The sequence below is a fragment of the Sorex fumeus genome, unplaced genomic scaffold, assembly GCF_029834395.1.
Source record: "Sorex fumeus unplaced genomic scaffold, SorFum_2.1 ptg000072l, whole genome shotgun sequence".
Classification (NCBI taxonomy): Eukaryota; Metazoa; Chordata; class Mammalia; order Eulipotyphla; family Soricidae; genus Sorex; species Sorex fumeus.
This window is the reverse complement of record NW_026606129.1, coordinates 40,133,653-40,149,128: the sequence shown is the minus strand read 5'-3', so window position 1 is coordinate 40,149,128 and position 15,476 is coordinate 40,133,653. Positions and strand designations below refer to the sequence as shown.

General features: G+C 49.1%; 1 protein-coding gene across 1 annotated transcript in view; it reads right to left on the bottom strand.

Moving 5' to 3' along the window:
* ITGA9 (integrin subunit alpha 9) overlaps positions 1-15,476 on the bottom strand; it is a 329,418-nt gene that overhangs the window by 259,697 nt on the left and 54,245 nt on the right. The window contains exons 7-11 of the mRNA XM_056129639.1: positions 13,764-13,849; positions 11,191-11,259; positions 5,568-5,705; positions 4,336-4,441; positions 2,611-2,705 (exon numbers count right to left, since the gene is read on the bottom strand). Coding sequence (XP_055985614.1) covers positions 2,611-2,705; positions 4,336-4,441; positions 5,568-5,705; positions 11,191-11,259; positions 13,764-13,849 — 494 coding nt within the window. The remainder of the gene's footprint in view (positions 1-2,610; positions 2,706-4,335; positions 4,442-5,567; positions 5,706-11,190; positions 11,260-13,763; positions 13,850-15,476) is intronic.

Here is a 15,476-nt window from a genome sequence, read left to right as displayed (position 1 = left end):
TCTCAAAAGCCACATCTTAAAGCAAAGGGGCTCAGCTCTCGGATTCAGCCGCAGCAGCAGCAGCTGGGTTTGCATTTCCAGAATCTGCTGTGGCTGGAATGGGGGTGTAGGGGGCAGGAGTGAAGGGGTGGTCCATCTGGGGGTGGCAAGGCGAGCTTAAGTTATCCCGCAGACATCTGCAGACCATTATGCCATAAAGCCAGGAAGATAAGTCTGCTCAGTGCTAATAACCGTAAATGAAAACCAGGAGCCCAAAAAAACCCTCTGCTTGACCAGTTTCCTAGGCAGGGTCCCGAGGGGAGCAGAAAGATCACAGGCTGTCGTGACGGCCCGGGGGGCTCCCCCAATCTCGAAAGCCACACTAGGATCTTAAAAAAATCAACACTTCATGGGGAACTGGAGGAAGAGGAAGGAGTTAACTAGTAATGTGGAAGAATATTGGGCCCTGATCTCACAATTTATCCAGCAGAAATAACACCAGTCTGGGCCAAAGAAAAGCCAGTCCCTCACCCAAAGTTTTTTTCTGGATCTGTCCTTCTCACTCCCCTTACAATACAGCTCTGTCTCACCCGAGGCCCTGGTGAATCTGTCGTTAAAATTGGGGGATAGGATGGAGGTGGGGGGAGATGTTTTTTCTTACCTGTTAAGTCACAGACCTTATCAAGTACATATTAGCAGCTTGGAAAAATATGGATCATCCTTTTTTTTTCCTTTTAAATTTGCAGAGCTCCAAACCACTTCTCTTTGTCAAAGCTAACGAGCTTGTCCGCCTGCTGACAAAGGCAGGACCCGTCCAGATGCTGATTTCTGTTTCCTACTAAGGACACTCCACACTGACCACAAAATTTATCCTTCAGTTGGCTGCGGGGATCCCACCCAGCAACAAAACAAAACACTGGAGGGCCAGGAAGATGGGAAACGGGGTCTCTCGCAGTGGCCCGTGTGTGATTAGCTTCCGAGGTCCAGGAACAAGCTTCCAGGAGGATGCATGGAGAGTGACCCCAAGGGCCACCTCAGGACAGGGCAGCTGAAATGACTTGCAGCCTGCCATACAGGGAGCAGCATCCTTGTAACACATTGCAGGGTCCTGGTGAGACACATGTAGCCCCCTTCCTTATGACACCCCTGAGTTTGTTGCTGCCACCATTCCTCATTTCTGACGAAAAGAAGGCAGTCCACAGACATAGTTGCCCTCAGAGTAAGGGGGCTTCCTGGCAAAGCAAGTCTCCAAAACTTTGACATCCCTAAGTGCCATTTCTCCCAAGGAGATGAGCACAGCATTACAATAAAACGTTAGGGAGTCCCACTCACAAAATTTCAAGAGCCAATGGCCACTTACTAGCTGCTAACCTTCAGCATTTAAATAACCCCCCTGGGGCTGCAGCTCCCCGGTGAGTCAAAGTTGTATGAGAGAGGCACCATCTCCCATGGCAAGGGTAGAGGTGAAATGAAAGAAGAGAGAGGGACCAGCATTCAATCATGGGGAACTGGGAACGTGGCTCTGTGGCAGGGTAAATGCCTCACATGAGTGAAGCCCAGGGTTTGCCTCCCAGTGCCATCAAACAGGAAGCAGCAGCCCCTTGTGCGGGAAGCCCAGCACAGAGGGACCCTGAAGCTCTATGGGCCACAGGCCAACCCTCACCCCTAAATTGACGTATCTGCTACAGAAACAGCTGTGAATGTATGTGCTGAACGAACGTGCTTTTCCAGGGAGGTCAGGTCAATCTGTAGAAACCTTTTCCTCACCCAGAGACATTTTCATACATGAACAACATTGGAGACTTTCCTATTTTGCTTTGTTTTATAGCTAAGCACAAAACACAGTTCAGAGTTAGCAGCAGTGTCGACCCAAGGCCCACGGTCTTTGGGGTGAGGTAAGCAGCTAAGTGCTCATTAAATCAATGAGGATTGATAGGAAATTTCTCAATGTGCTCAGTTCTTTTCTGCCACTGGCCCACAGGGAGAAAAGCCCAGGGCTATGCCACTCTCTGCTCAGACATTCATAATATCCTATTGATACTCTGTCAAGAGAGGGACTTCCTTTTTCCCATGGGCTGGGCTCACACCATCAGCAAGTCTGAACACCATGCTGATACGCAGAAAACAGAAGTGGTTACTTCCATGTTCCCAAGTCTAGGGCACAAGGCCAACCTATGACCAGCTCTTTGATTCAAAGCCAGTTTCGGCAGCAGCCCTGTGACCATTTTCAGGCCCAGCTCTCTCCACCCCTTCTCTCTTCCTCGACAAGATTCTACTTTACAACACTAGCCTTTGGCTTAGCACTGACAAAGGAGTAAGAAGGGGGGGAAAAAAAGCGGCGGGGAGAAAAGGAAGAGCGGTGCTTCTTAAATCAACAGCCGAACGGCTGGTCACACAGACAGATGTTATCTTCTGTAGGCAGGATACATGCCTGGGCGTGCGCTAACCCAGGACTGTGTGAACTGACTTTGGAGCCGATGCACAATATCAATGGTCTCCAACTCAGGTGGGGATGGCTGAGGGCAGGAGCGGCAGTGTTGAGTTTCCTCTGCACCCTCAAGTTTGGGGCACAGGAAAGACGGACTCCCCCAGTGCTGCGTGAAAGCCCCCATGTTCCTCTCCCACTGTTACCATTGAGTACTGAGGCACGATCCCAGCAGCATCCCCGTGGTAGATATACACAGCGCCCGAGAAGTCGTCCTCCTTGGGGGCACCAATGGCCACATCTGCAGGGGAGAAACAGCTCTGATTAGAAAGGTGCATGAGGCCATCTGAGCTTGCTTTTCCTAATTCCTGACATCCTGGGCCCCTTGGTGCAGAAACAACTTCGTTGGTGATTTCTCAAGTCTTGAATTAGACATAAAATCTCTTAGTATGGATGGGGGGGGGGCGGGTCGCGGGGGGAAGAAGTCAAAAGAAAATTACAGAAACTGAAAAAGACCTAGTTCAAGATATGTTTCTACCTCATTGTCACAGGAGAAATCATGGCTCCATCAAACAAAAGAAAGACAAACATCAACCACTCTCGTTTCTATCTGAACTGGAAATCTGGGAATATGATTTTGTATTTGATGAACAGCAAGTGTTTGGGGCAGGGAGATAGCTTGGGGTGAAGGGTTCCCATACACCTTACATATGCAAGGGGCCAAGTTTTCACCCTGGCAAATTTGCACACAGGCTCCAGGCAGCAATAAGGCCGGCTCTCATCTTTCCTGGCACCTGGTGACCCAAGCATTGAACCGTGCAGCCTATTAGCCAAGTTTCACCAGGAATACTCTCTCGACTCCAGAATACTGCTTGGAAGACTCCACCCCCCCAAAAAAAGTCAAACGTCTGTATCTTTCTCTAGAGGATGGGAAAGCCAAGAATGCCCCCCTAACCATGGCCTGTCTGGGCAGGAAACTCGATGACAATGGTCATTGCAAAACTGAGAAAGCTGACTCCATTCTGAGATAAAGGGATTATAGAAATTGGCATTCGCCATCTCCTAACACTCCCTGCCACATACACACATACACACACACATGCAAATATACATGCACGCACACTGCACACTCACAAACTGAAGACGCCTGGAGCCAGCACACAACTTTCTTTCTCCCACTGCTACCATAAGTCACGTGTCTGCAGAGCACTGTGAGGCAGAGGTGCACGCACCTGTGGGTCCTCGCGCATGGGTCCCGCCCCTCTGCTGGGGGTTCACTCTGAGTGGAGATGTGCATGGTCTGCATTGTATGCCCTGCCCGGCAGCAACAGTGGCCAAAGCTCGTCTCCCATAACTACCACCCCTGGGCTCATGGCTGCCAAGGTCCTGGTACGGTGCACACAGTGAGGGTAGAAGCTACCCAGCAGAGACAGGAGCAAGACAGATGCCCAGAACTGACAGGTCACCCCTGTCCAGACAGGGCCTCAAGTCCAGTTAGCCCAACACCCACACATTCCAAAGCCCCTCCACTGGCAGGAGCCATCACTAAGCCAACAAAATCCTCCCCAGGGGCCGTGATCAGGAGATAATGAAACCTCCAACTTTGTCCTTTGGCTTGCCACTCACTCTGTGGAGGGGCACCGGGCCTCAGAAACAAGGCGGCTCGTGGCCGGGGGGGGGGGGGGGGCAGGGGGGACTCTAGTTCTAACTTCTCTACCATACCTGGCCCCACCGTGCAGAGTCACCTGACCCACCAACACACACCAAAGAACATTGAGGCTAGAAGAAGTGATGAGGCAGTGGCTCAGAGCTGGGACCAAGTGTCTGCATTGAGAACAGGGAGTCCTCTCTGGGCTCCCAGGCAGGCAGGTGCAGGGGCGACTTAAGCCAGGGTACATCACCACAGGGCCCGGGCCAGTCAGCCTACTGACCTGGGAACCCGTCATCATCCAGGTCGTCCAGGCTGGCGATGCTCTCCCCGAAATGAGCATTGTAAGCGCTGTCTCCGGCCAGCACCAGCTGCTCCTCTAGGGCTCCCTGGGAAACAGGACGGAGGAAACAGGGAAAAGAAAACACAAACAGAGAGAATCAACCAGAAAAACAATCAAATGCCAGAGCTGAGAAGGACACCCGCCCCCAGAGCACAGTCGCCAACAGGAAACACCTGGGAAGGGCCCCCCGGCACCCACCTCTGCCTCTGGGGTGCAGTGAGTGACTCTCATCTGTGCAGCCTGAGGGGCCCCACAGAGGCTTTCAGAGGGGAGGTAAGTCTTGGATTGGCTAATGCCCAACCTCTCGCTTCTCCTAACAGTCCTCCACAAACCCAGGTGACCCCCAGTCCTGCGGTCTCCTCTCCTCAGCATGGCAAACACCCCCCACAAGTTGTTCTAAAGTGGCAACCACATTTCTACCTGTTCTGGTCTGTGCCTTCCAGAACACGGTTAGAAAGTGGTTCTGCAAGGTGCGTGGGCTACCACATGGCACAGGATCGTGATTCAGAAACATCAAATAGCCTTTAGCTCCTGGCCCTACACAGCCACACACTCTGTCCATGAGCTTGTGTGACTCAGATTTGGCCCTTCTGAGTAATTACTGACCCAGGGAAGAGCTCAGTTGACTCTAACACGGCCCTGCGGCCTCCCACCTCATCCCACTGAGCCTCACGTGGACGCTGAGTTCAACTCCTCCCTCACTCCTCCCAGCCCCTGTGTGTCTCAGTCAGCCCCCCGTCTGCCTGGACCTATGGACACATGTTCCCAGGAAGGCAGCACAGCCCCGAGGCAAAGTACAGTGGCTCCAAAGTCTACAGGCTTGGGTCCAGATAGATGCCAGATCTGCCACTTCTTTGCTGTGCAAACTGGGGCCGGTGACTTCACCTCTCTGAACCGTACGATTCCTGGCTGAGAAACAGGTAGCCCTGAGCAATTATTCTGCCTTGGACTGAAATCATTTCCTGAAAGCAGGAGCCACAGTCCCCATGCACAGCGAGCATGCAGATGAGGGCATGAGGGTTGTCCTTGAGCAACTTGGGTGTGTGTGGGGACACATGGAGCTGTGGGGAGGTGGCTAAGAAGCTGGTTCTTCTCCCTGGGCTGAGCAGCACCTGGAGCCTTCCCAGCAGGTCGATCCTGGCAGGATGGCACCCACCCCACCCTATACTCACGTTTCCTCTGTTGATGTAGACGGTGACCTGCCCCTCGTCTCTGATCTCAGAAAACATGGGGGCCCCCACCAACAGGTCAGAGAGGCCGTCCGCGTTCAGGTCAACTGCGCACAAGGAGGAGCCGAAGTAAGAGCCCATCTGCAACCAAGCCGAGTCGCAACAAAGCGTTCAGTGTCCGCCCTCTGCAAAACCCGCATCTCCTCCGGCCCCCGCGGCTTTGCAAACTTGGCTCCCCGACCCCTTCGAGGTAACAGAGGCTGAGCAAGGAGGCCTAGACCCGCAGCAAAGTCCCCCCCACCCAACTGCCATGGGCCTTCTATGGCAAAGTGATGCAACCTTCAGTCAACCCAGGACTGAAGCTCCCTGGGGCAGAGACCCTCTGAGAAAGGCCCCAGAGCCCATCTGAGGGGAAAACACACACAGAGGGAGCCCCAGGAGAGCGGAGAGCTAATTAGAAATACAAGCCGCGGTCTGTAGACACTGGTCACCGCTGTGACCAGTGCCCCATAGATTCTGACAGGCAAGAACAAGTGAAGAGGACCTTGCAGGCGGGCTGGAGACAGATGGTACCTGGGAAAACCAGCGCCTCCCTCTTCCAGCCCCATGCACAAAGGTGGGTGAGCAAGCTCTGAGAAGAAGTGACAGAGAAAGGGACAACTCAGAGGGCTAATGAACTGGTGAGAGAATACAGCCAGGTTAGACTGGATCTTTTTTTCATAGCTTAACCAAGTACCTATTATTTAAATTGAGAATCTCAAACTCAAATGCCAAGTGATAACACAGGCAGGAGAAAAAACAGGTCCCAGCTCAAGTGTGCTTATTGAAGGCAAAATACACGGGATTTTAGAATCAAAGAGAGGAAAGTGAAAACTGTGGCAAACTGAAATGCTAAGGCAACCTTCCCGTGTGTGTCTATGTGTGTGTGTGTGTGTGTGTGTGTGTGTGTGTGTGTGTGTCAGAGAGAGAGAGAGACAGCGAAAGAAAGAGGGAGAGAGAGAGAGGGAGGAAGAGAGAGAGAAAGGAGACCAGAGGTTGAACCCAGAGCCTCCAGCATTTAAGGGGTGAGTTCTACCACTGAGCCACATCCTCAGTTCTAGCCTTGCCAATTTTCAAGAGAAATCCACAACTCTCCACTCCTATTTGCAGTCCTCTTTCTATCTTTCTTTTTTAAAAATGCTGGCAACTAGTTCTTAGAAATAGAAATATAATAAATGTATTCCATAAGCGACAAAATCTTTTGTGGGCTACATCGTTTCCAAAGACTGCGAGTTTGCAACTTCTACTACTTTTTGAGTGTCCTTTAAAAAAAGAAAGAAAGAAATGCTTTCAAATAAAAGTACTGCCATTGTAAAGTAACCAAAAGAGTATTTTCTTCAGCTGTTCAGGTTTGTTGGCAGCAGATTCAGGGGAGTTTGAGGGAGGTGGCAGCCATGCTGGTTTGTTTCCTGCAACTAACCCTGGGTCAGGAAGATGTGAAAGTCCCTCCCTGTCACATGTCAAGGCCACTTTCACTCACTCCCCAACTCCTCAGGGCCACCCATTCCCAAAGGAAAGAAGAGGAAGCCAACTTACCAGTCAGTCACTAATTTGAGGGCCTTAGTCAGCATTAAGGCTCAAGCAAAGCCCTGGGGACCAAACCCCCTGGCTGAGCCCCAGGGAAGCTGTTTCTTCCCAATGGGCCATTTAACTTAGCTTTTTATCAGTGTTAAATCATCCATACACCAAGTTTCCATGCATCTAAGTACTGACACACAAACTCTTCACCGACTCACTTCCTAACAATACAGGAGCTGGCACTGAGCTGCTTCAGGTTCATGGTCACTGGTTCTTGACCAGTGATTCCCCCATCGCCCTGGAAATGCAGGGACATAGATCTGTCTCAGCTTTTGAACCGCTCACGCAGTGGTGATTTCTACCAACAACATCAACCAATCAAGACCAGAACCATTTTTTCACTTCCTTGTGGTGAAGCCAGGAAGCAGGACTGTCTAACCAAATTCGGCCAAACCAAAGCAGAAGCGGGTGGGAGATTTACTGAGTCAGAACTGTCCTGAGTGTGGAGGAAGATGCTTCTGGAAAGCCAGGGGCTGCCTCTGAGAACCCTGGGTCTGGTCCTTCCCCGAAGAGAGAAAGTCGTCAGAGATAAAGCCTTCTCCTTTCCTCTTGCAAAGAAAGCAGGATGGGATGTAGAAAGAGAGTAACAGTCCACTGCAGAATCAGGGAAGTAGGGCTGGGGAGAGAGTGCAAAGTAGAGGAGCACATGATTCACACACACACAAGGCCCTGAACTGGATCCCCAGTGCCACATTCCCCCCAACATAACCAGCCCCCAGAATCACTGAGCCAAAGAGGAGCTCTTCTGCTCCCAGTTCTGCTAGAAACCCCTCTCCCCTGGGGTTCTTGGTGGTGAAAAATAAGTACTGGTGAAGAGAAATGTGTTTGATCATTGCATGACCAAGATTTAAACCTGAAAGCTTTGTAACTTTTCCCACAGTGATTCAATAAATAAATATAAAAAAATCAGGAAGAATATGATAAGGAGGGCAGTGAGAAGACAGTGAAACACTGGAGAATATCATGCTGAGTGAAGTTAGTCAGAAGGACTAACTAGTCAGACCAACACACACAGAAGATCTCTCACACTGGGACATCAGGAAACATAATGGGAGAGTAACAAATGCCCCAAAATAATGGAAACATAGAACGTGAGAACTGGTCTGCTGTAGGAAATATGCTACTTGAGGGGGTTGGGCAGAGAACAGGGAGAAGGAAAGGTCCATAGTGGAGAGAGGCATTCAACCAGGAGGGGGAGGAGGTGGTGATGAAAGGGTGTAAGATGCGTATGGAGCCCCATCAGCAACAGTACCAGGAAACCACAGCGCCAAAATTTACAAAGAAATAAAAGGAACCTCTCTTAGAAGCAGACTGGTGGGTGGGAGGCAATTGGGGGAGTGGAGGCATTGGGGGAGGGAAGTAAGTGGACACTGGTGAAGTGATCCATGTGGAAACGTTGCATGCCTGAAACCCAATCATGAATAACTTTATTATTTCATCACGAGTAAATAAAAGAAAATAATATGTATTTGTTTCAAAGAAGACAGTGAAACAGGAGAGCAGGAGGCCTGGGAGGGCTGGCTGAAGGAGAGACTGGGCACACTGTCAGGGCCCAGAGGAAGAGTACAGCACAGCTGTGCAGCAAGGGGCGAAGTCCTGGGGTCCCTCAGTCATTCACTGGAGAGCCCAACATGTCATCATGTAAGCTCAGTCTGTCCTTGAACTTGGTGTCAAGAGGTCCTCAAAGTGTAGATAATTGGGTTCTCCATGGTGCTCTGTGCCCCCCCCACGCACACCCCCATGCTCCCATTTACGGCGGCCACTGCTCAGTGAGAGGAGGGCAACTCTATGTAATCCCGTCCAAACCAGGAGGATCCAAAGATGGTGAACAGGCCCAGCTACAGGCATTGACTCAAACAATGACAGATTTAAACTGGGGAAACTGAGGCATGGGCAGCGGGGGTGGGGGGTGGGGGGTGGGGGAGAAGTATTGGCATTGCCAACGGCAAACCCAAAAATACTCAGAGTCACAGGTGTGTTCAAGTGCCACAATTTTACTTTCAAGAACCATTAAATAGCCAAGTCAGGTGATCCTGAAGATTCATATTATGGTACCATTTTTCAATACAGAGATGCATCAAATCATCACATATGATTTGATCACACTTGCACTTAGGAAACCCTATCTCCCTCAAGCTAGGGGGCAGGGGACTCAAAAAAAAGAGCTCTCAAATGCTTGCTTTCCATTGAAAGGGTGAAGTAGAGGTCTGGAGGAGAAACACAGGTCAGTTTGTGGAGAAAGGTCTCAAATGCTGAACTCAAGAGATTCTGCACCCCACTTCTCTTTGGGACTCTGGATTATAAGTGGCACAGAGGTGTTTCTTTTCTCACCTGGGGTCATTTATAAAACTTTTTTGCTCTGTATGGGACAGGAGATGTTAATATAACATTGGCTGGCACCTTTCTCAAGGAACAGAGAGCAGACCTGGGGAAAGGGCACAAAGCTGCATTTAAGAGGCTTTGTCTTTAGGTTGTTGTTTGTTTGCATTTTGACTTTCGGGTCAACCCAGCAATGGTCAGGGCTCACTCCTGGCTCTGCACTCAGGAATTATTCTTGGCAATGCTTGGGGGACCATATGGTATGCCTGGGATCGAATCTGGGTCAGTCATGTGCAAGGCAAACACCCTACCCGCTGTATTATCACTCTGGCTCCAAGGAAAATTTGTTTTTTAATTGAAAAAAAAAAAGTTACTATATTTAAAGCATATACATTAAGGTGGCTAATTCTGTTCTTGGTACTGGTGAGAAGATTTGAGGGAACTTAGAATGATTCTCCCTCAGAACAAAGCACAGTAGTGCAGCAGCTGCCTACTGGGCTTACAACCCGCCCAGAGAGAAGCGTGTGTTCCCCTTCCTCTCTGCATTGGTTCACCTCCGTGCACTCTCTGACTCTCCCTCCCAAGACCCAGCCCCCTGTGCTCCTGCCCTGAGCTCACCAAGGCCTCCCTTCACCTCCCACACTGCATGTGTATTCCCTGAGACCTGCTAAAAAGATCGTCTGATCTTACCTTGATCTTTTTTTTTTAAAACTGGTTTTGAGTCTATGAAGTTCCTGAGCTGTTGTTTATCCATGAGTTTGTGTAAAATTCCTTCAAATCTGAATGAGAGTCTAGCTGGGTAAAGTATTCTTGGTGAAGCCTCCATTTCATCAAGTTTTTTTTTAACTACATCCCACCACTGGTGGTGGGAACTGTGCATTGGTGAAGGTATGGGTATTGGAACATTATATAACTGAAACCCAATCATGAACAACCTTGTAATTGTGTGACTCAATTAAAAAAATTTAAATTTAAAAAAATTTAAGTCATCTGATTTTTAAAAGTGCAGTTGATAAAATCACGCTCAATAATCTACAGAATCATCAAAGGGGTTGCAAGTAAAGTCAGGCTGAGACCAGTAGGATGGGCAGCTGGCATAGGGCGAGGCCCACAAACAGACACGGGCAGATAGATACACCTTGCCCAGGATGAATTTCAGGGCATCTTGCCTGCTTTGACTCAATCATGATTGTAAGAGGCACAGGCTGATGTTCCTGGGGCTTTTCTTTTATGCCAGCAAGGCCCCCCTGGAAGTGGTGGAGAAGGGTTCAGGGTGTGCAAAGAGCTGGTGATAGCAGGAGAAGGAGAATCCTTTGGGGGTAACCAGAGCGTGGGCTTGCTCAACTGTGCCTGCTCCCTGGTGAGTAGATGTGCATATCAGAGAGAAAGATAAACACAGAACAAGGCAAAGAAAGGCAGAGAGACACCTCAGAGAGCCACGCTGATGAAGATTTGAACTACAGGCAACCTCCTAAAAGGGTGCTGCCACTCAGCTGTGCACAACCCATCATAACCCCCTGTCTCCCACCTCCAGCGGGAATCCCTCCAACCTGAAGGTCATGCCCATACTGAGCAGAAATACCGAATAAATGGGGGACATAGATAAGGGCCTCTGCACCAATTTTCTGGAAAGATCTGGCTCCTACAGGATGATAGCTCTCAAACAAACAAAACACACTGCAGATTTTACCTTTTTGCCGGAGGCCTGGAAAATTTTAACTAAAGTTCCTGATCTTCGGTCAGCTCTAAAGATATAAACCTATTGAATGAAAAGAAAAAAATCTGGTTAAGATGGAGAAACAATGGCCAAAGTTATTTCTTGGCTACATCCTGGAAATCCTATGTGAATTCTGGATGAAGTTCAGGGTGGGTGAGCTGACACTTTTCAAACATGTTCTTGTTTTCCCAAGGCTGCTAAGAAAGTCTCCTTCACTCCCAAGGCAGAAATTGCCTCCCCATGAAACCCACACCCAGGAAGACCCATGAACTTCCATATTCCTAGCAAATGCATCACCTCTTAGATCAATGGCTTTCACTCTTCCCACTAATTAGGGTTTAGAACATGTTGCCACATCTAAGGTGGAGGGATGGAGGAGACTGCTTGAGAATTTCCCTGGATGATTCAATCGGTGCCAGGAGAACCATATGGATATCTCTGACTTTAGTTTGGGAAATGCCAGCTTTAAAAATGAAGTAAATTCCTTTACTGCAGGACTTTTCAGAGCCTTTCATATGTGTGTTCACTGTATAACTCTCCACCACAGAGAGGATCACTAATGTCATGCTTCTTAAGTGGTATGATCACAGAAGTTCTTTCCCATTTAACACTGTCTGAAGATCCAGGCTCCAACCCCTTTCCCAGGAAGGGAGGAAACCACCAGGTTGGTAGGAATGATTTCCTGCCCTGACACCAGCAGCAAATACCCAGAGGTTTCTCATGGGTGTCCTGGAATCAAGTCTTCACCAGCCCCCCATGCTTAAACATCTGGAATAACAGCCACTTTGCTGACTGCCAACAATCACTCCAGAGCCTGTCCAGATAAAAACAGAATGTTCACTTCCTTCTTAAGAACCTGATCTAGGATCCCCTCTGCCTGGCTCTATCAACTACACACACTTTATCCTTCTTATCTCAAGCCTTGACAGGGGCTACACAGTTATCATGACCATAAGAAGAGAGAGCAATAAAATCAGATTAAAATTTCTGCAGCTGAGGAGCACAAGAAGCTGCTGCCACTGGCCTGAGGCATCAGTGACATGGGAGTGAGGAGTCTGACCACAGCGGGGATGCCCTAGAACCATTATCACTTGGCCACAGCTCTGTGTGCCTCTGCCCTCCACTAGACCCTGGAATCATGTGACCCATCTGTTTTTTGAAGTTCTCAGAATCCATCTGCATGCCTCCCCTGACACCCCAGCCCAATTCCTGCTATCCTGTGCCCGTGGCGGGGCGGGGCGGGGGGGGGGTTATTTGTTTGTTTGTAGTGTGGGGCAGTCAAAATCAGAGTCTCACATATGCAACCTCTAAGCTATGGTCGCAGCCCTGGCTGATGTTTCAGGGCACTTCCTCACCAGCCCTCATGTTTGGAGGGAGGCACCTGATCCTAAAGGAGAACAGCACCTCATACCTCCTACCAAGAAGCTGCAAGAGCCCAGCCCAGAACTGCATGCAGAGAGGCCGCCTCAGTTGATTCACCTCAGCCTAGATACAGGCTCCAATGGCCTTACATTGATTGTCTCCCTCATCAAGTTCATTCCAGAATCCAGATCCCACTTTTCAAACCCCCCCCGAGACATGACCAGACATTAACCATGGGGCTTCATCACACCCCATACTCATTCCCATGTTCTCTCTTCTATCGAACAACTATGGAGCATGTCAAGAATGAACATTCCTCCCTCATCTGGACCTACTCCCGCTGTACTGCCTGTACCCTGGCATTAAAGAACCAACCAGACAGGTCAAAGCAATACAACAGCAGGTAAGGCGGTTGCCTTGCACATGACCAACCCAAATTCAATCCCCAGTACCCCATAAGGTCCTGACACCCACCAGGAGTGATCTCTGAGCACAGAGCTAGAAGTAAGCCCTGTGTACAGCCAAGTATGCCCATCCCGCCTGACCCTCCCCCCCAACCCCAACACACACACACACACACACACACACACACACACACACACACACACACACACTGAGGGAAAAAAAAGAACCAACTAGCATAGTTCTTCATACTGGATGCCTGCCAGGGTATGGAACCTCACCTGGGATGGGCATTTTAGGAAATGCCACCATGTATATACCCACTCCAGCCTTCAGGATGAACTGAGTTTTGGAGTTCTAAATACCGGGGCAATAAATCTGAGAAGCTAGGTCCCAAGATAAGGCCCGAGATGAAACTAGTGGCAGTGGTGATCCGTTTGGGAGAGCAGTGGATCTAAGGTTAGGCAACACAAGACACCTTTCCCTTTGGGGGTGCCACACAGTCTTCAGTGTCACCCACTCAGAGAGTCATCTGTGAGAAACTTTTCTCAGGAGAGACTGTATGGAGAAGGGAGGGATCTTGGACGAGTCTTCACACATGAAGGTTTCCACAGAAAGTCTCAAAAGTGGCTAGAAGGTGGCAAACATGAGGCGCTTCATATTTCATCACTCACTCAAAAGGAGGCACCAAAAAACGTACCAAACTTCTCTATCTGGGGCATCCATCCCTCAACCCCCACCATCCAACCTGGCCCTGGATAGTTCAGGATACCCCTCCTCACCTTCCCAATGCCTTCATCTTGAGGAGCACCTCCGACCACATCAGTGGTGGATGGGTGAGAGAAGTGTCCAGCAGTAACTGCATAGCCTACAAAGAATTGGGCAGAGACAAAGGCACAGGGTTAAGGAAGAACAAGGAGAAAACTACCCATGAGAGGAAAATGCTGCTGGCACATCCCCTTCTCTGGACACCTCTGATCTGTTTGTGCTTGGAACACCTACTGCATGGGACTGCTGGTCTTCTTATGCTGAAAGGTAAAAAAAGGTAAAGGCCCTCCCGTTGTTCATCGATTTGCTCAAGCGGGCCCAGTAACGTCTCCATTGGAGACTTTGTTGTTACTGTGTTTGGCATATCGAATACGTCACTGGGAGCTTGCCAGGCTCTGCTGTGCAGGCGAGATACTCTCGGTAGCTTGCCAGGCTCTCCGAGAGGGGCAGAGGAATCGAACTCGGGTCAGCCATGTTGGCTGCGTGCAAGGAAACGCCCTACCGCTGCGCTATCGCTCCAGCCCTTTACCTTTACCTTATGCTGAAAAGGCTCATAAATCACAAAAGGGTATCAGGGGACAGTGGGGCAGGTAAGAGTGCTCTCTTTGAAACAGGCACTCTTTTCAATACTCTTTCCTTTGGCATCCTGAGATACAATTGCCACAGTATTTACATGTGTATGTAACTGTCCACCACCAGCAACAGTCATACCCCCAAAAGGTGCCTACATGCTGTTTCTCAATTGAAGCTCCCTACCAATGGCCATTGTGCTGATATCTGCCACTATATATTAGACTTGTCGGTTCCAGACTTTTATCTAACACACCATCTGTGGTGTGCATGTTGCTGAGGGTAGTGACTTGTTTCCTTTCATTGTCAATTAATTTCCATTGTATACATACACTATAATACCTTTATTTTTCTCCAGTTGCAGGCATTTTAATTGTCTACAGTTTGGGTTATTGTGAATGAAATGATTAGCAACATTCTAATACAAGTCATTGGATGCCATCATTTCAATTTCACAACTCGGTGGGAAAAATAGGAAGACTTCTTCCATTTGATTATACATGTGAAAATTGCAGTGAAGTGGACCCAGACGATATGCCTTGGATCACAAAGCAAGATTCAAACCCAACTTGTGTGTCTCCAAAGCCCCTACTGCTGTTAATCATTACACCACACCTCTTCCTAAGAGAAACTAAAAAGAAGCTGACAGTGGACAAATGAACAGGAAGATGGATGACAGATGGATGGAAGGATGGACTGACAAATGGACAAAGAACCTAGATGCAAAAGGAATCTAGAAACAATTAGAAATAAGGTGCCTAAGATTAGCTGAAATATTGCTGATTTCTGGAAGTCATACCGGAAGCTGAAAGCTCTTCATTCACCAGTAGGAACCCTGTACAGGTGGCCATTACACCCCAAACCTTGTCTCCACCCTCAGCCCCTAATATTTGGGTTTTATGATGGCCCTGAATTGTGACCATTCTCACCACAAGGTGTGGATTTCCTTTCCATGACTTAGGTCTGATATGAGGCCACATGTGATCCCTGAAATCCCTCAAGCAAACAAGGGCCTACTGTCTTTGTTCTTTTTTTCTTTCTTTTTTTCCCTTGAAGTGCCAGGGACTGAACTGAGGTCTCATATATGCAAGGAATGTACATTGCTGCTGAGATGTAACCCTGGCCCTTCAGGCCTTTGAACAGAGGAGCAAGGAGCC